The following is a 27,803-nucleotide window of genomic DNA, read 5'->3' as shown; positions in this document are numbered from 1 at the left end:
CAGTGCTAGACTAAGTCACCTAATTTGTTGGCGCCTGAGCCCCTAGGCAGCGAGCAGCCTTCACCCACACCTCCAAATATGGATGTGCTGGCAGAAGAGGGAAGCTTCCTCTGCCTCCTGCCTCACTTGAGGGCCTCTAGATCTATAGCTGATCTAAACTGCTGTTGCCCAACTCAGCCTTGCAGAGTCAGCTTTGCTGCAAGTCCTTTCTTGTCTATCTCTCTGGAGTCCCTCAGCCACTGCCAGCGCCGCGGTGTTGGTCCTTGCAAGCTCTTCTTCAGTCATGCTACAACTGCTCAGCTGCAGCTGTCCACACCAGAAGACCAGCAGACCTCTGTGGGAGAGGACTCCCAAGGATGATTGCCTACACAGCACCACGAGATGGTCTTCCCCAGCCCACGCCAGATAGTGTTGCCTTCCTGCACTGGGCCGACATCTCTTCTGATTCAGCAGAAGCCACGTTCATCCTTGTGCATTTCCCCCTTGCTGCTCTTACACCCCAGCTCAGTTACAGGAGCGTATCCGTCAGGACTCATTGGTGTGAAATGTGGGGAAATCCCAGGCTTCGTGGCTCTTCCCAAGCTCCCATCAGGTAGGCAAATTACCTGTTGCAGGGAGAGGATTCAGGAGTTAGAGGGAATTGTATGCAAATGGGAAGAGCAACCAAAGAGCCCCAGTTCTCCCAGACCTGCTGAGGCTGAAGTCTGCAGTTGGCAATGCACCTGCTTTGGTGAGGGGTGGAGCTGCAGCCGTGCAATGGGTAAAACCTCACAGCCTTTCTCCTTCAAAGCCAAGCACCGTGTTTTGCTCCAAAGCCCTTGTACCACCCACCCATGGAAGAGGAATGCAGGTGACTTCCAGCCTGATGGGCAGGGACAGCAACCAGCGGGCAGTGAAACCGCTCGTGTCTAACAGGAGCAGTGCCTCCTGCAACGGTAGCTCATGAGCAGGAGCTGGTTGGCTTCCAGGGCAGGAATGACTCACAGACAGTTTATGGTTACCTGTGAGCCGTCATGCCTGGCTCCTGGCTCCCTGGGGCCTGGTGCAGAAACATCTGCTTCCTGAGTTTGGTGAAAGGGAGAAGGTGTCTCGCTCCCTATTGATGAGCGTGAATTAATCCACTCTTGCCCTCAGTTGGAGGTAATACCAGTGGCACCAAGCACTTCCTTCTGCTGCATAACAAGCAAGTGTGGGAGTATCCTTGCTTGAAGGACCAGGCATATTAGCCCAACCTGTAAGTGAAGTGTCTACATCAAAGAAGAAGTGAGAATAACGCTTACACTCACAGCCAGCGGCAACAGCACCTCGTAAACGTGCTTGCCTCGTTAGAGGCCCTTTATCTGGTAGATGGTCTCGTTTGCCAATATAAAGGCACATTTGCTAGTGGGAGACAAATATGGTGCCTGCAGCTCAGGAGAAGCTGAAATAGCAAAATGAGTTCAGCCCATGTGGAGATACCAGGAAAAAAGGACCATCAGAGCCTGGGAAGAGAGACCCAGCCATGCCCCATCATAGTTCTTGCTTTGATTCCTCTTCTCCCAGTCTCTCTTCAACCACAGATACCTGAAGGGGAGAGGGAAGACCAGGAGTAATCTTTCTCAATGCTCACTGGGATCACATAGGGTACATCAGCCTACACCGTTGATCAGAGCAAGTTGATGAGACCTTTGGCTGTTCCCAGGCCGACTCTCTGCACTGTGGTGTCTCTAGAGGAGGAAAGTTGGCTCTCTAGTCACTCTCAATCCACAGCTGGCCCTCACAACCCTCTCTTGCTTACAACAACAGAGCAGTTCATGTGGGTCATGCTTCCTAGGAGATCTGCCAACACAACACATGGGCCTCCTGGTCTCTCAGTGATGGCTCCAGGCATAGAGGATGTGGAGCTCCATGGCAAAGCCATCTCTGGCTGCTCCCTGCCAGCAAGAGCTGTGCCACAACTGCATCTCCATCCAAATGCTGCTCTAGGTCCAGACAGTGAGCACCCTCCAGAAGTGTATGGGGTTCCTAGTCTTCCTCAGGACTGGGAGTGCACAGTGCAGGGTGCAAGGCTTAGCCTTCCAAGCCTCTTATCCACATTGCGAGCCTGGTGAGTGAATCCTACTTGCTCGGTTTCCTGATAGGACTTTCCATGTTCAGATGCTGCCTGTATCCTGGCTGGCGAGCTGTTCCCCCCAGCCCCCTTGCACACTTCTCCCATCCACCTCTCCCCCGGGAGTCAAATGCAGTAGTTATTTTGGGACTCAGAACATCAGCCCACAAGTGGTAAGTGAGTGTTTTTACTCACTGCAAAGCTCCCTATCAAGTTCTTCAACGGCTCTGGAAGAGCTCTTGGGTTGTTTTTATGAAGAAATACCTGTCTGGTTTTAGCTACATGTGTCATCAGCCTGCTTAACTCTCTTTCTCCTTTGAAGGGGAGGGATTTCCTACCTTTCGCTGTGAACTTTCACTGCTCGCAAGGGCACTTTGGTCTGGGCAAGATGGCCTCAGAGGGGATGGCTCCGGTTTTGATTTCTGAATACCGCTGACTCTTTGAAAGACTGGATTTGCTGCTCGGTCTTTGCCCTTGGAGCAGCAGCCCTTACCCAGCTAAATTCAGCTTGGGGAATTCCACCTGTAAGACGTGCAAGTAAAGGCAAAGACATCCTCTGCCTTGTCCCTGTCAAGTTTCTGCTCCCCAAGGCCTTGCTTTCTCTGTCAGTAGTTCCTGCATGCAGCAGCAAGTCTGCTCCCCATGTGTTTCGCTAAAGCTAAGATGCCCACACATTTTTTCCATTGTGAACCTGGCTACATCCCTGCCAGCTCACGCAACCAGCTATTGTTAAATAATTGTTTGAGTCATCCACTGAGCCCACGCCCAAGCAGGCTTTTCAGATTTAACACATGGGAGATTCACTACTGTTGGCATGGCTTTGGGGTACTCTGCCTCCCGCCTCCACCCCAGAGGGTGACAGCGACAGGGACACTGCAGATGGGCTAAATATGGCCATTTTCATGCCCATCCTTGGGTTCCCAGCTCCCAGCCACCAGTGACAGAAACTTAATGCAATACAGAAGAGCCACCAGCTCGCCCCCGTGATGGAGCTTGCGTTTGCCTCCTGATGCTGCTAGAGATCAGAGGTCTCCCTTTCTTTCCCAAACCATGCTGTCATTACCAGGTAATGCAGAACAAATATCAGAGCTGCTTCACCCACCGGTGATGATGCCTCCTCCTGATCCCTGCTTGACGTATGGGATTTATAGTTCAATTTAAGTTTGGCACAGTTGCTACTCCCCAACTCCAGCAATTAGAGGATTTGAGAAGTGCATTATGGGGCCCTGATTTTTCATATGGTCATTCTGGCTGACACCACCCTTTTTACCGCCTTTTTACATATACAGCCAAAATGCTCGGCACACTTTCAGAAAAGAGAAGATTAAAAACCCAACCAAAAAAACCCAGAAAAAAACCCAAAGTGAATTACTAAACTTTATAAGGCTAATACTTTATAGGGCTAGTATGCACAGGCCTGGGGCCTTCAAGATAATATAATCTAATACTCGGAGATCCCCTGATGAAAGGCACTATATATGCAAAGTGCTTTATAAACATTAATTAGTTAATGCTGAAAATTTTGCCCAGGGCAAAAAAAAAAGAAAAAAAACCCTACCAAAAATCCCCCTTCCCTCCCTCCCTCTAGTCCCTAACTATACAAAGTTAATGATTCTGTGTGTGCAAACTTAGAGCAGATTTTAATTTCTGTTTATTTCTAGGGAGATGGAAGCACTGGAAGTACTTTCATATACATTATACTTCTGAAAGCATTGGTAACATGGCTTCTGCTCCTATTGTGTGATTTAAGCTTCATGAATGAGGACATCTCAACATCTACAGCATGACTTTGACCACAGTGTTTGCAGTAAAACTGCCCAAGCTCTACTAGCTCATCCCTTCATACTCTGTAATCACCAACCAGCCAACCCATGTGTGAAGGTCTTTGCAGCAATAGCTTTCATTCAAGACCACCTTTCCAAAGCTTGGGGAATCTCAAGCACAAGGCACCACAGCATATTTCACCACGTAATGTATGCACAGAGAGAAATGGACAAAGTAATACACTTGTTAGTTACTGCAAAAGAGGGGAACTGCGCTGTCTGAAGAATGAAGTAGACCTTGCTTTTGTAACTGGTTGTGTGCAAGATGAGGTGGTGTTTCAAAGTAGCTGGTGTAAAAGGCAGCAAGTTGTGCATTCAGTGGTATTCCCAGCAAAAAGTGTATTTCATCTCTCCTTCATGTTCCTTGCTGGGGAAGCATTCAGTTCTAGATAACACTGCAGGGGCTGCTTTCCCCTGAAATCCACATCTGCTGGATGCTATGTAGATGCCCTAGCACAGCGATCAGATCCCACTTTCCACCACAGTGACCCCTGTTCCTTTTAGAGCACCATGCTCATCTCCACACTTTGTAATGTTAAGGGGCCCTTGCAGGCAACACTTTTTTTTAAAAAAAAAAACCTTTTGTGTCCCCGACAAAGCCCTTTCAGACACTGCTCAGTCCAAGTGAGTCTTCACCATGCATGCTCCTAGTATGCCACAAACCACCACACTGCCTTGCCTGACTGACTTTTCCATACTGCTTCATCAGCAAAAGACCAACAGGCCCCTTGATACACAGCCAGGATCAGTGACCACGTCCCACTGCTCTCCTCTACAGCTGCAAGGACAAGGGAAGCAAAGGTGCAGGCAAATGACCTCCCTGAAAAGCTGGTGTTATCTTCTGGATCTTTTTTCCTCCATTTGTCCTGTTTGAACCCCAAAGTCAAAGTCATGCCTGTCTGCACAGACACCAGAGTAAGTGTGCTCAATGGAGCAGGAGAAACTTTAACAATGGAGTGGCAGAATGCAACCTGATTGCAGCAGCACGGTCTGGCCCAGCAGTGTTTTTCAGGGCTGGGTCACCTGGGTCCCCATGGCACTGGCCAGATGTAGGGAGACCCTTTGCTCTGCATCTGCCATCTTCCCTGCCAGCCAGGTTTTTGCACAGTCTTCTCCTTTCCCTGCACCCAAAGCAGACAGCACTGCCTCTCTGACAGTGAAGCTTTGGTGGGGGATGCTTTCCCTTCCCTCTTCTTGGTCCTGTGTGTCTCCAGGGCTGCTCTCAGCATTTTGGCTTCACACAATCTTAGAATCACAGAATGGTTTGGGTTGGAAGGGACCTTAAAGATCATCTAGTTCCAACCCCCCTGCCATGGGCAGGGACACCTTCCACCAGACCAGGTTGCTCAAACCCCGTCCAACCTGGCCTTGAACACTGCCAGGGAGGGGGCAGCCACAGCTTCTCTGAGCAACATGTTCCAGGGTCTCACCACCCTCACAGTAAAGAATTTCTTCCCAATATCTAATCTAAATCTACCCTCCTTCAGTTTAAAACTGTTGTTACCCCTTGTCTTATGACTACACTCCCTGATAAAGAGTCCCTCCCCATCTTTCCTGTAGCCCCCTTTAAGTACTGGAAGACTGCTATAAGGTTTCCCTGGAGCCTTCTGTTCTCCAGGCTGAACAACCTCAACTGTCTCGGACTGTCCTCATAAGGGAGGTGCTCCAGCCCCCTCATCATCTTCACGGTGCTCCTCTGGACTTGCCACCCTGTCACACATTGCTCTGCACCGGCAGCAGAACACTCAGCTACACATTTTCCACCTACCTGGACTGTCTCCAGGAGAGGCAGCACCAGGGAAAGAGACCACTGTAAGGTGCCACTATTTCCCTTAGCTTGGCAACATTTCCCTCAGACTTGGTAACTGCTATGAGCAAAGTCTTAATGTGGAGTAAGCCCAGATGACCACAGGCTGTGCTGCTGATGCTGACGTGTGCCTCCAGTGCAGCTTTCCCTGGCACTCCCTTGCATCCTGGGGGTCTGTGCAAAATCTGCATGTACTGAAGCACCATTCCCAGTTCAGCACACCTCTAACAGATATTTGAATGCAAACCCCACTTGCTGCCAATACATCGAGTTTTGCTTCAATGCTCCTACAATTTCAAAACCCCCACTGCGCCGCAGTCACTTGTGGAGGTGCCTCTTGCTTGGCCAGACTCCTCCAGCACTGATGTCCCCAGGGCCTCTTGCACCACCAGAGAGCAGTGCTCAGCAGCCAGGCAGGTGCATGACTCAAGAACACATCTCTTCACCAACTCATGAAGAGGTGAGTTATTGAGCTTTAACACTTGTAGCACTGTGCTCAGTAGGTGAAATGACAAGACGACGACTCTGATGTGTTCCCAAAGACCCCAGCCTTCATGACAGGCCCCTCCTAGTATCAGTGACAGCTACTGATTGAGTCTTTGGCGAATCAAAGGCTGCAAAGGTTTGTCCTGGCCTAGTCCAATCACTGCCACCTCTGGTCATAGTTACAGTTCATCTGAACAGCCAACTCGGGCAAGCTGTCTCAGGGGAGTGTTGCCTGTACAGAATGCAAGATCAAGCTAGGCGAGAGCAATCGCTTACACACGTATCTAATACAGATGTACCTGGATGAGATAAGCTATACTTTCATCTCGCACAGTTAAGGATGTTTAATTTTAATCCTTTGTCAATGGGGAGAAAAAAATGGTATGAAGTTCTAATAAATAAATCATGCTGCTGAGTGCTCAGATCAGCACATCCTTGCTAGAAGCAGTACAGAAAAAGCTGCCTTCCAGCACTGCAGACTGCTTTAAAACATCCCTTCAAATAGATGCTGTTGCAAGCCAGTGGTACACCAGTACTTGTTGTGTTGACTTCAGATCACAAAGCACTTGCCATTCTTAGGGCATACAACACTGAGGAAGAAGAAAAATGTGAAATATTTAGTAGTTTTTGATGATCGACTTGAGAACTCTTGAACACCTCTGATTTTCCGAAACCATTGCACATCCACTGTCAGACAGCCTGGCTGCTTTCAGGTGCATCACGCTGGGCACCTGCCAAGGCAGCTGCTGAAATCACGAGTCTGCTCGGAAAATCTAGATGGGAGATTGTGGTGGAGAAAACTGTCTATGCTGCTATTGCTGAAGTTACTGATTTTTACCTACCTCCTCTGTTTCTAAATTACTTTGTGGCATTATTTGTTCTCATGGAGACAACTGGAAATTTAAAATGCACGAGACGTCTTTTGTAGTGCAACAAGCAAAAGACTTGATTTTCATGGGACTTCTTGAGTGCTCTGACCCTGGTTAGGCTCCCACGATAGCAACTAGCACAAGGAACCGTGGCATTTCAGTCAGATGCTCCCAATTTCACCAAAGCCGTCAGTCTGTGCCGCAACAGAATATTTGCAATATGTATTAGGACAAAAGCTGTTTACCACCCACTGATGAGCTTTTATGTGTAAAGCGTCCCTTTCACTCCGTGCTGAAGCAGACACTTGCTTTGATAGTTATATGAAAAAACCCTTAACTTTGCTTCAGGATATTTATAACCAAAACATGCAGAATTATTGCAACATAAAGTCTGCTTCACTGGGTCTTGCTGATATAAAAAGAAAAAAAAAAAAAGAAGGAAGAAGGTTAATATAATAAAAAAAAAAAAAAGATAGATGAGTACATGGAACACAGTTCAGATCTACAGCACTATATTGTCCCAGCAATGCCACCAATTTGATTTAAATCCTAAGGAAAAAGCTAATGCCATCCAAGCAGTGCAAATTAACAACAGCCCGGGCCTTGTACGTCACCCCTCCACAACAACCGGCACATCAAACACTTTCTCTGCTCTGCGCAGACAGAGAGGAGGAAAAGTAGTATGAAAGTGAAATGGTTTCTCATCCTCTGTCCTGCTAGAGGCAAATGCCAACTCTCGCTGCTGTAAACTGTAAGGCAAGGCAAGCTACAGTATTATGGAAAGAAAACAAATACCACACTAGCAGTCAGGAAGGCAGGCAAAATGAGACAGAGATATTTTTAATTGATGCTAGATGAACATAAATAGATGAATCTGGCATTAAGCAGCACAGCCCTTTTCCTCTCTCTGCCAGGTACCCATTTACCCGGGCTCATAACCAAAGGCCAACATGACATCAGAAGCCCTGTGGTGTTTTGCCTTTGGGCAACAGCCGGTAAAACAGGTTTCATCTGGCAGATGAGCGTGTGAGCTGAGGTAATTGGTGTGTTCTTTTCTGCCTCAGATTCCTTATCTCGTCCTGAATATTCCCATAACCTCCCTTTTTCCAGCCCTTTTGTTTCTCAACAAAAAAAATATTTACATTGAAATCAACAGTGGGAGCCTCTAGATCGCATCTTGGGGAGACACAGGTGCTGGTAACTTCATGAACAATGAACAGCACGATGACAGCTGCAGGAAAAATAAGCTGGAAATGGGGGACTTTTTCTAGTGAGGTATTTCCTACTGAACAGAAGGGGTTTGAACAGACACCATTTGATAAAGGAGCCTTGCTGAAAAACAGCTGCCGCTCCATTTTTCTTTCACTTCTGAGATCAGTTTGGATTATTTTCTGCAGTGTTTTGCAACTGAAGAATAAAAAAACATCTGAGTGTGACAGGAGCACAGTGTGGGAGTCCTCTTTTCTACACACCAAGGCTGGAAACAACAAGGGATGCCTATTTCCAGGGCTGCATTAGCAGTGCTTTGCCAGTGCAACCATCCCAGGTTACAGAGAGGTTGAGCGGGCTTCCTGTGGGCATCCCTCACACCAGTCCCTGCTTTGCTGGCTGAGGTGAGCAGGGTCACGGAATAAAGCGTATTTTCTAACATATCACTGAATGTACATTATGGGTTTTTTTGTTAGATTAGTTATGTGGATGAGTGGCTTCATCCATCATAGGTGTTGATTTGGGATGGTCACAGCATGTCTAAAGAATACACATGCTCAGAAAACTATCGTGAGGCAGCACCACAGTCAGGTAATGTGTGAGTGTGTAAGCTGAGTGATGGGACAGACATTTCTGGCTTGCCTGAAACACATGAACCTCTACGAGCTGCCCCTGGAAAGAAGTTGGAAGGCAAAAAAGATTTTCCTCTTCCTTCCAAACATACTACTGATAAATATAAATATAACAGAAGGACTGGGCACAATGCCTAGCAGAGACTTACTGGAGATAAGATCCCTGCTCTGACACGTTGGATTAAACCAGGTAGGATGCTGCCTGTGTTATCTGTAACCTAAGGAAACATGGCCTGCTTTTCAGAAACATTGTTCTTTCTACTTGCAGGTCCCTTTGGAGCTGGGAGGTCCTGGAAGCATGGAGGATCTTGGAAAAGCTGGCCACAGACAAACTCAGATACTTAGTTTTAGCCTCTCATGTTGGAACATTTTAAATGTTTTCCCCCTGCTCCTATGTCAATCACTGATGAAACTTCCCACTAAAGTTGACCTGGGTCCCAAGTCTGTAAACACTGACATATTAAGAGAGAGAATTAAAGGCAAAACATCATAAGCTAGAAAAGGGAGCCTTTAACCTGCCAAACAAGGCTAAAACACAAATCTAGTGGTTATGTTAAGCAGTCCAAATGAAAATTATCCAAATGTACAGGATTATAAGAGAAGAAAGAAAACAGGCAACTCGAAAGAGATGATGAAAAATGGGCTAAGAGAGGAGGAAGATCTAAAAGGTGGGAAAATGAATGGGAAAATCCACTCTGGGATGAGGAAGGAAGAGGCCAAAGAAGATGTGAAAGGAGAACACAAGTGGAGGAATGTTGATGTGATGGTCACAGGGGCTTTGACATCAGGGTCTGAGCCTCACTGATGACATGAAGAGGCTCCCCTCAGGAGTACTGACACCTCCAGAGAGGCTGGAAAATATTTGACCTGTTTGTGGTCTCTATGGAAAAAGACATAGGGATAATGGGGCAGGGAAGGAATGCAGAGGGGGGGGTCCCTTCGTCTTGCCCACCTTGCTGAACATGCCCTAGGGACCAAGTCAGGGCAGGTGCTGCGGGGATCCCTGCTTTTTCCTGAGGGGCTTCAGGGCTTCCTGCAGGACTGAGGAGCACAGGGCAGAGGTGTGCAGCACAGTGGGCAGAGCAGACCCAGTTGTCTCCTCCACCATGTCCCCCCTGACCTGACACACACCTGCACACCCCTCTTTGCTCCCAGCCTGTGAGCCAGCACCGGGGTGGGGGATCCCTGTGGCCCGTGCAGGTGGCTGGGGTGCTGCATGCTGTGTTGCCTCTGCACCCCTACACTGTACACAGATATCTGGCAGCCAGGGGGCTTGAGAGGTTGTTGAGCTAACCCATGAGGGCAGCTCTCCCCACAGACCCAGTTCCATAACTGCCGGGCAGCTGGGTGATGGCACACAATGCTCCTTGGCCACCAGGTCCTAAACCAGACCCATGCATATGCAGCTGGGAGCGCAGTTTCGACCTCTCCTCCTATTCCTGTGCTCTCTCCTGTGCTTGGAAATTTTTGACTACAGTATGTCCAGGGTCTTGGCAGCAGAGCAACACACTCCCCCGACCTGCATCCCTCTCCCTTCAGTGAAATACTCACCAGCATACCACTTCGGCAAGGAGACAAATGCTTCATGTTCAGAAAAGACATTTTTGACTTTTAAGAGCAGTGAAATGAGGCAGCTGCCCATTGTGGGCAATTTAGCTTAATGTGATACTGAATTCAGCTGTTTAATACACCCAGATGCTCCAGCAGTGAGTGTATTAAAAAGATTCTTCAATAAATAATGGAGATATGAATAGGATTTTGTGTTTGTTTCCTTTTTTAATGAAAAATGGCAAACCCAGTAATTTTCTACTGTACATCTACATCAGTTATTTACCATGACACCTTGCTGTAGTAATAATTCATCAACATCCAGTATTACATATGGATTCATAAAAAGTTTTATGCTTGTGTTGGTGCATTTGCTGTCTGCCAAACCAATTATATACATTTTACAATAAATTATACATATTGAACTGAGAACCTGCTGTGTTCATTGCTCACATTTTTATAGGGGGAAAAAAGTGGTCATGGAGTGATTTTTCTTTTCAAGCATATTGAGAACATAGCAGAAGAAGATGATATGTCTTCAGTTTTTCAGAGCTGAAGAATCAATATTTAGCCCTTTAAACTTTGGGGAAGCTTTCTCTGGTGTCTTCTTGCTCCTCTTTCCTTTAAGCAGCTGTGTCTTAACTTGGTGAGGTATGGAAATACACACACTATTTCAGTATTGTAAATGTCCCATTGAAATGAAGACTAAAATTCTGCCATACCAACAACTAAGGACACCCTGAAATGCCTTCCCAAATTGGGGCCTCACAAAAGAGCTGTGACAAGCACTGGGTCTACCTTTCTTGAAGCTCTCCTGTTTGTTTGTTCATTCTTCAGCAACAATGTCATGTAATTATGAGCTGCAGCTTTGCTGTTCACAGAATTTCTATGAGTAATACTTTAAATATAGTTATTACATCAAACTCAGTACTGGCACCCAATGACTTTCAACCCCCATTAGGAATTAATCCCCATTCTGTTCCCTACTGAGAAAAAATGTTGTAAAAGATCTCTCTTCACTGAAAAAAACATGAAAGGACAGAATTAAAACCCCAGATAATACGACAAGGGGAGGAAAGCAGAATGAAGTGATGCCTTACTTTTAAGAAGATGCAGGATGACTGTGATGCTCCAGAAAGAAACGGTGTAACAGAGTGACACTTGGAGGAAGAAATGCATTTGTGGCCTCTTTGGATGTCTTGAGAAGTTCAATGAAGCATGGAAGCCCTTTCCCTGGTGTTTTTTTATATTTGAGGCAACACATACAGACTGTTCTGTTTCCAACACTACTCGAAAGGCTTTGTTTTTATTTATGTTTGTTTCATGACAATTCCTAGTTGTCACTTGGGAGAAGAGTTCTTCCTGCAAGAGAGTATTCATCCTACGGCATGGAGCGGAGAAGTTCTCCTTTCCTGTGCTTCCCAAAGCAAACCTTTAATCAGGCTCTGCCCTGCCCAGGTTCTCTCAAAACACAATTAAACTCCAAGGTTGGGGAACAGACAGATGCAGAGTGCATATTCATTTTTAAGAAAAAGGTGTTAGTGTAAATAATGTTTCTGAAAAAAAAATCTATATATTGTTTCTATTTCTTTTGATGGACTTTCTTGCAGTCTGTAGCACATGTTGAGCAAGACAGAATGAAGCGATGGCCAGATAGAAGACTGACTTTGTAATTAATGTACAGGCGGTGGCAGGAGAAAGTAACAAGGATATAATCTGTAACAAAACAGGCTTTTTCAGGATGTCTCTTCTTTTTGCCCAGAATAAAGTGGCTGGCCTGTATTTTTTGTTGCAGTAACAGGTGTAACTGTTAAGTTTTTCTTCTTTAAAGAATGAAAGTAATCATGATAATTTTCTCCTCCATGCATTTTCAATCAAATTACTGTCCTTCTCTCACTCTGGCATGCTATGGAAAAAGTATGTGCAAATCACTTCCTTGCACGCACGTTTTACTTGCCCTCATCATTTATTGTTCCCACATTTTGCCATCACTAACCTGAAGTATGGCATACAAAATACAGACCTAATGCCAGAGTTGCCAGTGATCCTAAATGCTTCTGTGACATTGCTGTTAACCATTTTTGATGATTTACAGCTTCATTTTCCCACATTAAGACCCTTTCTTGTTTATATAGTGTTCTTCCTTCCATACGCTACTTCCACCCCTGAGAGCTAAACTTAACACTGCAGAGCAGCAGGAGTGGGACCCAGGGAACTGAGCTCTCCATCCCGCTAACTACTCAGACATGCTCTAATTGTCATTCAGGAACAGAGCTGGCCCGTCTCAGTAATGTCCTGCTCACACCCCTACATGCTTCACCAGCACCCTCGGCCTCCAGTGCCTTTCCACGACAGGCTCTCATGCCCTTCTCTATCCTGCTTTCCCTGGTGTAAATTTTTTAAACAAGCCTTGCTGGTTCATTCAAGGTACTGTGAGCACTGGGTTTACAGCGATACTGTTTCATGCAGACAGTGCTTTTCCTGGCCTGGTCTCACACTTCTGTAGCCAGCAATATTGCCTCTCTGAAATTTTTTGCACTACTGGTGCGTTGCTTTGCAAACAGAAGAGGATCTTGATGGCACCAAGTAGAAGGGTAGGGCCACATTTCATTCTCCCTGACAAACATCTCAGTCAGTCCAGTCTTCTGGGAAATGACAGAAGCACAGAATGGTTGAAGTTGAAAGGGACCTCCATCTTGTCTACCCCCACTGCTCAAGCAGGGCCATCTCAAGCCAGTTGCCCAGGACTGTGTCCAGATGGATTTTGTGTATCATCTCCAGGGGACCTCCAGCCTGAGGGTGGGGTAAGGAGCTGGGGACCCAGGACAACTCACTGCCAGCAGCACCTCTCCCATCCCTGCAGCGTGGGCAGTCCCCGACAACGGATACAGAATTTGCCCTGGCTTGCAGTCCTCCCTCGCTACTGGATGGTTACAGCCACAACAACTTTTGGGTGGCCTCTCCTGACTGGTGCTGCTCTTGGAGCACTCGCTCATGCAGCAAGGCCCAGTGAGCTGGGGAGGGCACCGTTACAAGGGGGCCCTTGGTCACCTGTGCCAATCGGTCACCACATCTGCTGTGTGGAACACCAGCTGAGACTGGACCAGCTGAGACTGCTGAAACACAAATAAATCCAAGCCAAACATTGAGGACAACTAAATGCCCTAATTTTTAATGACATGTATCAAAAGAGGTGGTTCACCTTGTATGGCAGCTATTCTCAGGCCAATGAGAAAGACAAAAAAAAAAGCAACAACCAAGGATGTGGCTAAATCTCTCAAGTTAAAACACAGATGCATATTTAAAATGAAGGCATACTAGCTAAAAGATGCTAGAAAGAGACAAAGAGTAAAATTTACTACCAATATGTGCAGAAACATCTCGCTTCTCAGCTCCCTAATCACAATATGGCTCCATATCGTGTCTTTGATGGAAAAGATTAGAAAAAGACCCATAGCACACACAACAGGGAACAGGAAAGAAGCATTTCCTAAACATTTTGAGAAATGCACTTGTTTTTTCCCTACTGAAACAAACTATATGCTACTTTGATTGACTGATTTATTATCTCGGCAGTGCCCTTTGGGCTGAGTGGATATATTAACATTAAGCAGGTTAAAAACTTAAGAATAATTTAAAATAGAGCTGACAGCGGTTGCAGATCTGACTGGTTTCTTCTGTTGTATGGAAAAAAAGAGATAAATGCTCTATCCAATTTAGGGAAAAAGTCGTGTTTAAAAGTGTTAGAAGAGACTACACGTGGCAGTGAATTCACTGCTGAGCAGGTGCATGAACAACATGGCGCAATTGGTTTGGTCTCACACAGAAGGTCCTTCCTCTGAGCCTGACATTCATTCACTCTCCAAAGAACAACTGGAAGATTCTTCTCTTTCAGAAAGTGGCAGATCAATCAGGAATGAACTTGAATGCATGAAACATGTTAAAACCACCAAGTTACATGCACTGTATTTGATTTTTCTTAAACATTGTTTCTTTGTACTTCCTCTCTAGCCTTCAAAGTACTCCAAGTACTCTGCTCATGCAATATCTGGTTTCAGGCAAACCAGCGTGGCAGTTTGCCTGAGCTGAGAAAATATGCTTGAAGTCTGCATTCACAGGCGGCTTCAACATCCTAAGGAAAATGCTTTGTTTTTGTAGCCTGAAAGTATGTCACAAACATGAATAGAATTATACGCTCGCTCTCCCTCGCCCTCAATCCTCTTTACCTTAGGAAAAAATTATACACTTCCAATTACAGGGCCAGTTAAAATCAATACAAAGGTGGGAGAAAACAGATCATTTTTCTTATGGAAGTAACTGTTTTCATTAATTTTTCATTAGTCCTGCTTTTGTTGTGCTATCCATCACTGAAGGAGCTGGTATGCAGTAGATTACATTTAGGTTATCTTACATGCTTCCAGGATTTAGTAGATATTGCCTGATAAAGCTGCGAGCTTTATGGCTTTAACTTACATCTATCAATAATGCATCAGAAGAGAATTTTTCTGCAGAACAGCTGTCCCTGAGCCAAGCAGCTTTCTCCCACACTGGTTATGGCAGAGACGATAGCACAGCTTTTACACTACTCATCTAAAGGCTACAACTGTGAGAAAGAGGAGCAGATGCTTAAGGAGGAAGATAATCCGTGAGGGTTTGAGCCTTAGTTTCCCACTGTTGTAATTTTTATTTTGGAGTGTTTGAAGCCAGGAGCCAGCCATGCCTTTCCCCATCTCAGCAACCACACCTGAAAAACATTCCTGCCACCAACCATCCTGGCATGCGTCAGGATTTTGTTGTGACCACTATGTGAACGACCAAAGCTCTTTCACCAATGCCACTGCAGCTTTTTTTTCCACCACCCCCACTCCCCACCCCCTGTAATGTCTGAGTTCTGTGGTAAGGAACCTAAACATCCTAAACAGAAAATTATAGTCACTAGTGAGGACCTGAGACAGAGGAAGGAGATTAAGACATAAGTAGACCCTACTTAAAACATGGAAGGTGAAGGGAATTTTAGTTCATTTATTTTTCTCTCACTTGGGAAGGAATTAGAAAAAAATAATTGCAAAGGTACATCAAGCCTAACGTGGTTGTAGTGTTATTTTTAAGCTTACTCAGACATCTCAGGGATGCCCTGTATTTTCTTGAATAGCTTGCAACTCTCAGCTTTAAAAAAACACGTCATAGCATGTCACCAATTCCAACCTCCTTCTGTACTGCAAGAGGGGTTGTGAAAGAGGGTGGCAGCTGAGCATGACTACTGAAGCTCAGCTTGCCACGTGGATGGGTGGAAGTCGAGCCTCTTCAGCCTCCCCAGGTGCAAGATGATCTTCTTGCTACCTTCTTCCCTTACAGGTAGAGAGATGCTTAATTGAAGGTTTGTACAATGCTTTGAAGAGACCAAGCACTGCATTAGGGCCAAAATTATTACTTCTTGCTGTCCAGGCACAGCCCCAAGTAGAAGAAAAACAAGCCTCCTGAACTGGAGAAAGCAAGGGAAAGAAATGCACAGCTACTTTGTTATTTTCTGGTAATAAGAGTTCTTAATGTGAGCCACCCAGAGCTGAAGTATTTATTCAGAAGCAGCAGGGATTAGTGAAATCACGGCTCCAGATCTTCAGAACTAGTGTCTACATTCTGCTTGTTTTGTCTTCTGTTTTTGCACTTTCTTGGAGGTTAATCAAATAAAGTGTCAAGCATCCACTGGTGATCCTCACGAAGCCCTCCGGTTTGAACTGAAGCCAGAATGTGTGTAGTACACAAGTTTAGGGGACTTCAGCACATGCAGTTTTTGTTTTAAGTCAATGCCCAATCAACAGGTCATCACCCTGCCCTTTAGACTGCATCCTAACAGCAACCAGGGAAGGCCACCCATCCCGTGCTATGCACTTTCCTTGGGAAAATTAATAACAACATTGACAAGCTACACAATAGAACAGAAGCTAGAAGACCATTTGGGGTTGTAGACGAGATCGTTTATTGGTCCAAACTTCAGAGTACAGAGACAAATCTCCCTGCCTCCATCTCTTCCCAGACCAGCAAGCCTGAGCTGTGTTCTGAGGATTAGGGGATGGGCACCAGCAGCCCATGCTCCCCAAGGGGCACAAACCCAGCCTGTTCACACCAGCAACAGCCTCTCCGCAGTGAAGAGCTCATGGACATACAGTTTCAATGAGGCTGAGAGAGAAAAGTCCGATCAAACCATGCTTCCTCTGAACTGTGGTGGAAAATACTGTATTTTCTAGAAGCAACGCGTGACAGAGATGCCATGCTATTGCTGTTGATGCAACGACACCGACAGCCGATCACCACGCCATGTCTCTTCTCATAATCCCTAAATTACACTAATCTGTAATTCACATCATAACTGAGCTGAATGGTGGGGCAAGTTCACCATCAATACAGAAGGCTGAAGATGGGATCTGGCCCATAATATCTGACATCAGTTGAAAAACAATAGTCTCTGTTATTTTAGTGGCACAGGACTCAATAATGTATTATGTCCCTAGACAGCAAATGCAAAAAAATTACCAATTCAAGGAAAAGTGGACGTTTCCCCATCTGTCAGAGGACACCTCCATTTCTGGAGCTCATCCTTGCACAGATGATGCTTCAGCAGATTGGCACTAGGGTTTCCCCCCCAGCATTGATGCTAGGATGCTAGTTACCAGGTAGCAGAGCTAGCTCAGCTTATACTCTGTGCCTGCATCTTTTTTTTGGAAAGTAGGGATATGATTTTAGCAGTCTCATTCTCGATCTCAAATAGAGGATCCCAAATGCTAAGTCAGTTTTGGGGTCTTTAATAACCAGATCACTGAGACAGCAGCCAAAGCCAACACAGGGACCTGATGCAACATATTGATTTTTGGTGGTGGCTATCCCTCCAGACCCTCAAGAAATAATAAACCACTCAAACTGAAGTCTAAGAAAAAGCAACTGGTCTACAGGCCCTAAGGATGTCTTGGTTTCATTTCCACTGTAAATAAACCTCAGGCAGCATGAATGCCGACATACAAATACCAGTTGTCCCTAGAAATAATTCATAATATAGAATTCCACAGTCAAGAAATGACAGATGGAAATAAATGTTTTTATTTCTCTGAAAAAATGACCATTGGTCACTAAAAATTCTTTTCTCACCCCTCAAAATCAAACCCTTCCTCTCCCAAGTTCCCAATAACTTGAACACTGAAGAAAAATGCACTTGACAAGTCATTTGGGTGACAGTAAAACCCCTGTAATTAGTATAGCAATCAATTTTTAAAGGTTGCTGCAAAAAATTATGCTCATGAACAAAATGTTTCTCCTCAAATTGAAATCAGTGCCTGTTTAGCATAGAGGAAAAATAATTGAATGCGTGGCTCAACTTTCATGTTTTTGAACCTACCATGGGGGTAGGTCGTCCCCATTGGATTTTGTTATGGATTCTATGGGACATCAAAAAGCAATGCCTCTATCTGCCTGTGCCAGTCAAGCACTGAAATGATCAGCTTTCTTCTAGACACATGGTAATGGAGAGGAAAAACATTTGCTGGGCCAGACTACCTGGCCAGTAAGTACCCAGAGATATAATAAATTAGCAGCATCTATTTACAAGTAGTGCAGCTGGAAAAGGAGATTAACCTCGTAACTAAGCAGGACTTCACTTTCTCCAGCACACGGTAAATTAACTCAGTCTTCAATGGGACACTCACGGTTTAAAGGTTCATCCAAGCGTGCTAGGATTCATACTTACATTACGTAGCTGATCGGTACATTAAGGAGGCAATAGGGGAAGAACTAAACCCTGGGTCGATGGTTATTGCAGAAATGCAGCATTCACATTACCAAAACAAAAGCTGAAGACCCAGTTCCTCTGCCTGTGTTTCATTGTGGGAGGGGGTTTGGGTGGCATCTGCGATCTCTGCATGTCCACAGCAGTTCTCCTGGCAGTTGCTTAACCAAGTTGCTGAAGTACAGTGTTGGCAGCTACCGTTCACTGCAGCTCTTCCTCTTGTTATTAAATACAGCACCACTGATAGTATAAAATGGAGTCATACTTTTTAACAGAAAATAAATTTAAACTATTGTACACGTTAAAATTACTGACCTCCAGAAACAAGCTGACTGTAATCTGGTCCTTCTTGGTTCCCCCCACAGCCCCCTTCTTGGCTATATTGCTCATTTTGTCTGTTGATCAGTTTTTCTAAAGAACATTTTAAAAACACGTGGTTACAAGCCTCAATTGCAAACAGGACTAATCTCATTTGCTCTCTAAAAATCTACATCTAGCATATTCCTGCATACATTTTTCATCAGCCATCTCTCTGTCTGTGACCACATAGTAATTGCAGAGACATTTACATTCAGGGTCTCGGAGTGATTTTTGACTCCAACAACGAACACAGGCTCAGTGGGAAGGTGACTGGCCAGCTGGGGATTTGGGAGGAGACAAAAGGTATCCTCAGTGTCGCCGAGTTGGACAGGTACATGCTGAGCAAGCAAAACCACCAGCTGAGCACAACCTGCTGGCTTTGGGAGCAACACAACGAAAAGCATTAGTGGCAAAGTTCCTCGCCCTCCACACCCAGCCTGCAGGGCTGTGGGCACTGCCAGCGCTGGGGCAGACACTGCGGTGCCAATTTCAGGGCCACTGATGCTCCTTGGCCAGACAGGCTTGGGGTATCTGCTGGCCAGGGAGCAGGGAAAGGAGCTGCAGCCTCCCGGCTCCAGACTGCACCAGAGCATATGCCCGTACATAAACACGACAGCTAGCAGGGCAGGTCTGGATTTGAGAGTACCTTTGGGCTTAACAGAGAGTGTAAACATATCCCCGGGTATGCTGTGGAGGCCTCAGAAGTGAGGCTCCACCTGGAAGCGCAGGGAAGGTTCCTGCAGCAAAGAGTCTCTGAAACATCACTGTCGCCTTGCACTGGTAACCCCTGTACTCTCAACCCACGGGGGCTGCCATCTTTTTCAACATCACATCTTGAAGATCTATTAAAAATATTTATTTCCCAGGATTTTAGCTTTCTGACTTCCATGCAAACTAACCACCAAATTGTGGGCAGTAGGAGCAAGCTTCTGTTTATTTTCTAAGAGGACTACTTGCTGCTAATTGAAAACAAGCATTTTCAATGAGGCAGCTGTTTCAGTACTGTGAATAGACAAATCAGCATCACATTGAAGATTTAATAACCCATTAATGAACCTTAATTTTTGGAGCCCCCCCCCCCCCCATTTCCACATTTCAGTAATTTCAAAACCATTGATATGTGCTGCCAGAGAGTTATTTAAACACACCCTCTGACAAATTTTAATAAAAACCAGAAAAATGGTAGCTTTTTTTTTTGAGTTATCAGACTATATTAAAAACCTTGTTACATGTATTCAACAATTCCTTTTTTTAAAATTTTCTTAAATAAATAGCAAAGTGTCACCAAAATGAATGAAACGCCGGCACCATTGCATCGATAGAAACTTCTGTACTAGGATGAATACACAGTCATATTCTGGAATATTGCATAAAAAGATACTTTGGAGGAAAGGTGGTGGTTGCTGGTGCATCTTAGGTGGTGAAAGCATCAACCCATGAACAGTCCGTGCAGTGGTATCGTGACGTGGTACCTCTGCAAAATCTCACCAGCCCGAACCAGGTGGCTGCAGAGACGGCCTCAGTGAGACTCTGCAAGAGAACAACTCGCAGGACATCGACTTATCGTCTGCTATCAAGACTGACGCAGCCGATGGCGTAACAGGGGGCTGACCATCTCACTCTTTAAGCAGAAGAATACTAGCTTTAAATGAGGGGAAATGAACAACAGTAAAACCAAACAGGCGGACTAACACTCAGCAGGGAGAGTTGAAGCTGCCAACTCCTTTAGTCAGGACAGAAGGATGCAACTATTCACTGTTACATTGAAGGTTACAGACCAGGTGTCATTTTTCGATGGGTTTCCCTGGGCTGAGCTGGTGTTATTTTTAAGTCTGACCAACAGCCTCTCTTCAAACCGGGATAAAGCTTAAAAAGGACAGCACTGAAGGAATACCAGCAACATGTGGCACAGCAGACAGATCCGGCAACGGTGTCTGCTGCCTTTAACTCACTCCACTCTGCGCAGGCAGCTCTGCCCACCTGCTGCCTGCCAGAGCAGCCGCCACTCCACGCACTGGAGTGCACTGAGCTAAATCCCACCTCTCTGCTTCTGTTGGCTTAAATCAGACCCTCGGTATTTTAAACAGAGTTTATTGTATTTAATACATTATAAAATTTGAAAAAATTGTAGGAAAGCAGCAGATTCAAACCAGAGCATCTCTACCAAATATTAATTATTCTGGCCCCCTTTGAAAAAAACACAAAACAAAACAAAAACAACAAAAAAAAACCTCATTCAAAAGAAAAGTTAACCTTTCACATCTGTGAGGGCAGACAAAAAGTGTGCGACTTCTGTACAAACTACATTTAAAATTTCAGTCGACTAGCTTTCCAATGCAATGGATGGTCATCTCCTGAACACCTGCCCATCCACCTCTAAAAAAGACAGACATAAACCTCCATATGCAAATAAAGTTAAGTCAAGGTGTGTACACATTAAAAAGTGGATGGCTGTTTGGCAATGGAAAATGGGTGAAGAGTAGTATGTATCCCCCAATGGTAATGGCTTGTACACCGTTAAGTGGGCCTGAGTAAGGCCTAGGACACTTAATGGCCATCACAGCACCAACCTCATCTATCACTTTTTTTGTTGTTGACTTTCCTACCCTTTGACATATACATACATATATATATGTACATACATACATATACATACATATTTTTTATATAGATGTGTGTGTTTTCTTTTACACCTTGAGGTTATTATTATTATTACTACTATTCCAAATGTTCCCATATGAATTCAGGTGTGGTCTCTATATTTGATATAAATGTGTCTTTTATTCAATTTTAGTTCCAGGACTTGTTTGGAGTCCAAACTGCACATGAAACGTCCCCCTTTGTTTCCTCTCTCTCTGCCCTTTTTTTTTTTTTTTTTTTTGCATAAAGAAACGTGTCCATTTTAGTCCAGAGGTTCTTGCTTTATTCGAATGACAGAGGGTGCACGAGATGTCCTTCTGAGTTCTCGTCTCAGTACGTATTCACTGAATTGGGAAGAGTCCACCCCACCTCCACATGAGCCAACAATCTCAAACCCTCTTTGCTGTAACCTCTCAAGTACCTGCAAAAAAGAGGAAACAAACACTGATGTATAAGTAGATAAACAAACTGTTAGCTGTCTGAGGACAATAACTGCTGTTTTCAAATGAATCCAACTAGGAAATAAAAGTGGTTATACAGACCCATTAACTGGTTCACTTGACTTCACTGTATTGGACTGATTTTTGCTGACTTTGGCCACTGAGTAATAAGAGATAAAATGAAAGAATACATTTATTTTATTTTTTTTTAGTACTGTCAAATACAGTATCCTTCTATCCACAGGAACATGCCTGGAAAAATGCATTCTCTGATTCACAAAAACTACAATACAACAGAGCAAATACAGGATTCCATAGCAGACACCAAGGAATGCTAAGCAAACACCTCAATGAAATGGTGACAACGCAGATACTGCGGTCATAATTTCAGAAAAGTTACCATCAAATTTTCTAGGGACTTAAAAAACAACTGTGATCACAAAGATCTGTGGCTACAATTACCTGTGATAAAACCTGAAACCTTTTAACTTTAATTATGGGACTAACAAGTTCTGCCTACAATGGCAAAACATACAATGGCAGAAAGAAAAAAAAAAAAAAAAGGAAAAACAAGAGTCAGCAGGCAAGGCTCTCAGAGTGCCAAGGGGATGCACCCATGCAGCTCACCCAATGAATGATGGTGTAAAGACCTCAGGTCCCAGCACTGGCTCCAGGCTTCTACAAGCATGGTCTCTTCCACACCACTATTTCACTTCTTTTTTTTTTTAGTTACCCATGTTCATGGTGTTTTACTGTAACTGCAGGGCTAAGGCATGCTCTCCCTTATTTATACCCATTGCTACTTTTGTCGTCGTCTTTTATCTGTTCTGTTGCCTGGGCTTCCTTTGCCTCACCTGCGAAGGAGACCCTTCCAGGGCTTCACCAGGGTCAGCTGCGATGGCCACCAGCAGCAGGGGGAGGCAGACACCGCTGGGCCCCACAGGACATGGGACCCTCTGTCCAGCATGACCAGACCTCACTGGGGTTGTGCCAGTAGCAGGTCCTTCCCAGCTACTTCACCAATTAACAAATTGGCTTTCACATGCGTTGGGACAGCAAGGGCAAGCAAAGCAGCAGAAGGCTGCAGAAGATTGGGGTGGAGGGGAGAAGTGAGTTGTGGTTTAAAAACACCTAAAACAAGACATGCCACGTCTTTACATGTATTGCTTCAAAATACCTGAGCATGGCTAGTTGCATAGCAGACAAATGTCAGAAAGGAGGGGGTGGGAAACAAGACTGGGAAGCAACCATCAAAACACCTGTGCAATTTTTGTTTACTCTCGATATTTAGCTTTTAACAATATAAGCCAAAATCCTCCAAATATGAGTCAGTGCAGGCCGCTGAAAAATAGAGCGTGAGAACTTAGGCCATGGAAAAAAAATGTGATGGTAGCAATTGTTAGGAAAGTGGCCCAGCCCTGGGTAAATCATTTAGTCTACACATCACTTTCCAGGTCTACTGGTAGTCCCTGTCCCTCCTCACATTATTATTAGGAATGAGGGATGCTTATGTCCTCCAGAAATGGAATATGCAGCATTATCAACATTGGATCATCATATTTCTTGAAGCCTGTGCATATTTTGCCACTCTGACACATTTATTTCACATCAGTAAATATGCTTGGCCATTCTTATTTGTGTGACAAAAATGTAAACATCAGGATAAGAGAGAAAATTCTAAAGAATACAACTGCTTTGACAACTATTATATGACATGTGGCTAAACAACCCTCCTTGAAAGTCCTATCTCTACAGTGGTAATCTTACATGTAGGGCTGTTCTAAATTTGCATTATTCACTATGACAAAACAACTTTGATATTTCAGCATGACAGTGAAGGCCAGTAAGAGACACAACTCTCCAAGCGTAACATGGGTTAACCAGATCTCAACAGGTCTAGATAGGTCTATCCAGACTCCTGTGCTAAGTGCGAGCACACACGCAGTGCCTGGTGAGCCCTCGGTGCATACTGCGGTGCTCAGCTTGCTTCCTCTGGGGAGAGAGCAGAGCAGAGCTGCTCTGCCTGGACAGCAGGACCTGGCAGATGGGAAGATGCCAAGCTCAGCTTGCAAGTCTCTTCTCTGTAAGGACTCATTCATGAGCCTGGAGCATTTAGACAGTGTAGCTAAAACAAACAGCATCAAGAGTGCTAATGACAATTCCAGATGTGAAGAAGTGCTCTCACTCCAAAGTGCTGGCTGTGCAGGATGTCCTAACTAGGTGGAGACAGGTGTGTGAGGGAGCTTGTTTTTAACCAAGAAAGGACAAAATAGATGACATTATAATTATTCCCAAAGTTACCTGCATTTGTCTCCCAGATCTTTTTAAATCCATTTCGTAACAGCTACTGATTTGAGATACTGCTACACAGAATCACAGAATAGTTTGGGTTGGAAGGCACCTTTAAAGGTCATCTAGTCCAACCCCCCTGCAACGAGCAGAGACATTTTCAACTAGATCAGACTGCTCAGAGCCCCGTCCAACCTGACCCTGAATGTCTCCAGGGATGGGGCATCTACCACCTCTCTGGGCAACCTGGTGCAATGTTTCACCACCCTCATCATAAAAAATGTCTTCTTATATCTAGTCTAAATCTACTGTCTTTTAGTTTAAAACCACTACCCATTTTCCTACTGTAACAGGCCTCTTAGTATACCATAAAAAAATTACAAAAAACCTGCTAAAAAGAGAAGGATCTTCCCTGAGACCACAGAAATAGATGGGTCCCTACTGGCAATAAGCAGACATGCCTTTGTTGTTGTTACCACAGCAAGAAGGAAGACTGAACATGCTTTCTTTGTCCAAAGTAAAAAAGTATATGGTGATTTATTCAAGAAGTACTAGAAGGTCTTTATCAAATGAAAGAGACCTGGGTAACACTGGCAAAAGGACACACTAGTTTTTAATCACACCTGTGATAACTTCCCCTTGCAGTACCCTTCACATTACATGCCTTGCCTGATAGTCTCATTGAAGGGTCAAAGTCCTCTTAGGATGTCCCAGTTTGCTTCAGCCCCCTCCGCTATCTTTCAAAGTCCCCTCTACGAGGGCAGGACTCAACCAGATGCCTTCTCTGCGGCTGCAGGCTGCTCCCTTCTCCAAAAATACCGGGTCCTGTTTCAGGAGGAAGGAGGAGGAAGAAAGAGGACACTGGCTGTCTTCTCCCTCTGTGGAAGTGTGGCTCTGCTTTCAGCAGGTGGCCAATGCTGCTGCCCCATTGTCTTTTTCTCACATTAATTCCCCCTTCCCCTCATTTCTTACTTGTTACACCCAGAATAAGGGACTGGGGCTTCTCCTTTTTGCTCCTTTTGTTCTTCCTATTTAGTTTCAGAGCTCCTGTGGACTCTGGCAAATCAGAGAATCTCCACTACCTTTTTCTCAGGTGAAGAGAGAGCTCCAAATGCCCTCACAACAGGTTCTGTGGGGATGTGGCATCTTCCCTCCCTGGCTTGAGATGTCCCTGTGCCCCCTCATAAAACCAGAAAACAGTTTTTACAAGCAGGGCAAGGGACTGGAAGCAATCTTGAATGGTTGCCCTATATTCAAATGTCAAAAAAATGTTGCTCGAAATATGCAACGTGTTTATCTTGAGGCAAACATATATTTCCTAAAGCATGGAGTTTGTTTGCACAGAGATTTGGTGATGATATGTGTGAATTAAGTCAAGAAAGCAGCCCTGACCCATAGAAGTAAAAAACTAGCTCAAAGCCTCCAGCTGGTTTTGTTCACCAAAACACTCCAGCAACAGGGAAGAGGGTCAACCCACTGGTACCTGGCCAGCAGGCTCCCTTTTGGAAAATGCATACGTGACTTCCTACCTGAACTGAGTTGAGGTGACAGTATCCGTTCAGTGGAAATCGGATGACATGCGTCGAGTCGTGATTCCAGCCAGCATTGACAGAGTTACACATCACATCACCGATTTCTGGAAACACTTCTTCTATCAATGACTTATCGCCACTCAGTGTAATCCTCTCTCCAAGATCTGGGGCAACTCGCACCACCAGGCACTCACAAGACTTTGAGAAGCGGCCACTCTCCCGGTCCTGTTTCCACCTTTCCATCTCTCCTAGCATGGGCTGAAGCTGGAAATACTTTGCTTCTTCATATAACAAACTGTAGTCCTGAAAAACACACATATTACTGTACACAACTAAGAAAGAGGCATTGCTAATGTATCGCTTAATGTATGGTTATTCAGGCTAACGCCGCTCTAGATCTGGAACCCTTCAGACATAGTTCGTAATTACTGTGCAGGAAAGTGTAATAAAATAACAGTGCAAGCAAAAACCAACCACCAGCCACTTGAAACAGACTGGGTACAGCAGCACTTGTGATGGGAGGGGGAGGTTATGATTGCTCAACTTTCTCCTGCTATGGAATAATCCAGGCAAAAATCCCACTTTTTCCCATATTTTATGCCCATAGTGATGTCATAGAATAATGACCTCACTGAACAGATGGAACAGAATTCAATCAGGTTTCAGAAAATTCATCACTAGGATCCTTACAGCAATACTAGCAGGCATTGTAACAGGTATAAGAATGTAAATGAGGGAGCCTGCAATGGTTCTTAGTGTAAAATGATTCAGATATTTGCATAATAGATTGCACATATTACTGCATTTTAAAAATTAAGTATTTTTTAATACCTACCCATTTTGCCGACAGTACTGTTTACTACATTGTCTCAAATGCCAGAGCAGAGAGAACGCATTTCTAAGCATAGCCAGTACCGAAGTAATTTAGAACTGATGATCAGGAGTCTGCCTACTGCCATTTTTTAAATTAAAAAAAGAAAAAAACCTTGTTTTTCTAGGCTTAAGAGCATAAGACCATTTGAAAAAATATTTATACAGAGAAAAGCAATACATGAGAATTAGGGAAGACAGAGGAATAGAATGACAAGACAAGACTGCTAACAGTCAATACAGTTCTGAATTTGAGCTAGAAACCAAATACTTAATGAGAATGGGACACCTAAATCATGCTCAAAACACTGATAACCATTAAATATGTAGCAAGAGAGTCACCAAATCTATGTATTTCTAAGAAACAAGGACCACTGTTCATTTTAAGCACCAATCTTTTGGATATCTTAAAGCATAACTGGGAAGGATGCCCCTTTGAACATTATGTTAGCTGGGTGAACCTGCCAGGAGTTACATTTTTAATTTCAGCACAGCTACAATATATTTATGTGTTTAAAAAGCTCTGCATATATGATTTCTTAATATTGCATGGAAGGTGGCTTTTCCTTTTTCTGTATTTCTGACTACCTTCAGGACAAGTGCCAAGAGCAGCACAAAGCCATGCTAAGGCTTCAAAGGAGGGATGTGATGCTTATCGGCTAGTTCCAAACTCCCACATTGTTCAGGTAGTTCTACATGGGAGAAGTATGTATGTGTTTACAGCAGATGATTCAAAGGTTGCTGCAATACAGCTCTTGAAGTCAATCTCACACCTATTATGCCCCAAACACCTGAAAAATCTGCCTCGGATATGAGGGATAAGACTGCACACCAGTGTGAACTGCTGCAACCCTTCCCCACCACCTCTCCTGTTCAATCTGAATCGCACTATTTCCTACGGTGAACTAATGGCACAGCCAGCTACACTGATATTCATTCATTAAGTAATGATAAAGATCAGCTCTGATTGCAACCACGGTCTCCAGCACTCAATTTGCTGACACCACATATACACCCACATACCTACAAGCGGATAAACACAGAGCAGCATGCGGAGTCTGAAGCTGTGCCTCTCTAGGCTAACATCTAGCATGGTGAACTACCACAAATTTAATTCGTTATTAAAAAGAAAAGAAAGCATGCTCTTTAATAAAGCTTAAATAATAAATGTGGAACTATTCATCCCTGACTTCTCTAAAACTCCTAAATTAAACTTGTAGTATGCATTCAAGAGTTTGGGGGAGAAAATATTCTATGACTTAATGCTCAAATATTACCATGTGTGCAGTTTATTTTGTCAGTGCTGTGATTCCCACACCATTCTCTGAATTTCAGCGTGGGAGTGGAAGCTGGAGCTGCTGCAATCAGAGGGGAAGCATAAAAGTGGATGAGAGGACAAGTAATCAGCAAAGCTCGCGAGCGGTCGGTTCCAGAT

The 27,803-nt window shown here is 44.5% G+C and overlaps 1 protein-coding gene across 8 annotated transcripts in view; it reads right to left on the bottom strand.

Annotated features, from left to right (window-relative positions):
• Positions 1–19,814: 19,814 nt before the first annotated feature.
• Positions 19,815–27,803, bottom strand: part of KCTD1 (potassium channel tetramerization domain containing 1) — a 102,986-nt gene continuing 94,997 nt past the window's right edge. For all 8 annotated transcript variants that reach the window (XM_074899040.1, XM_074899038.1, XM_074899041.1 and 5 more), the window contains exons 4-5: positions 25,496–25,801; positions 19,815–21,658 (exon numbers count right to left, since the gene is read on the bottom strand). In XM_074899040.1, coding sequence (XP_074755141.1) covers positions 21,500–21,658; positions 25,496–25,801 — 465 coding nt within the window. In that variant the 3' untranslated portion in view covers positions 19,815–21,499. The remainder of the gene's footprint in view (positions 21,659–25,495; positions 25,802–27,803) is intronic.

Source organism: Athene noctua, chromosome 2, assembly GCF_965140245.1.
Source record: "Athene noctua chromosome 2, bAthNoc1.hap1.1, whole genome shotgun sequence".
NCBI classification, from domain to species: domain Eukaryota; kingdom Metazoa; phylum Chordata; class Aves; order Strigiformes; family Strigidae; genus Athene; species Athene noctua.
Note: the sequence above shows the minus strand (reverse complement) of the source record. Positions and strands in the feature narration are given on the sequence as shown.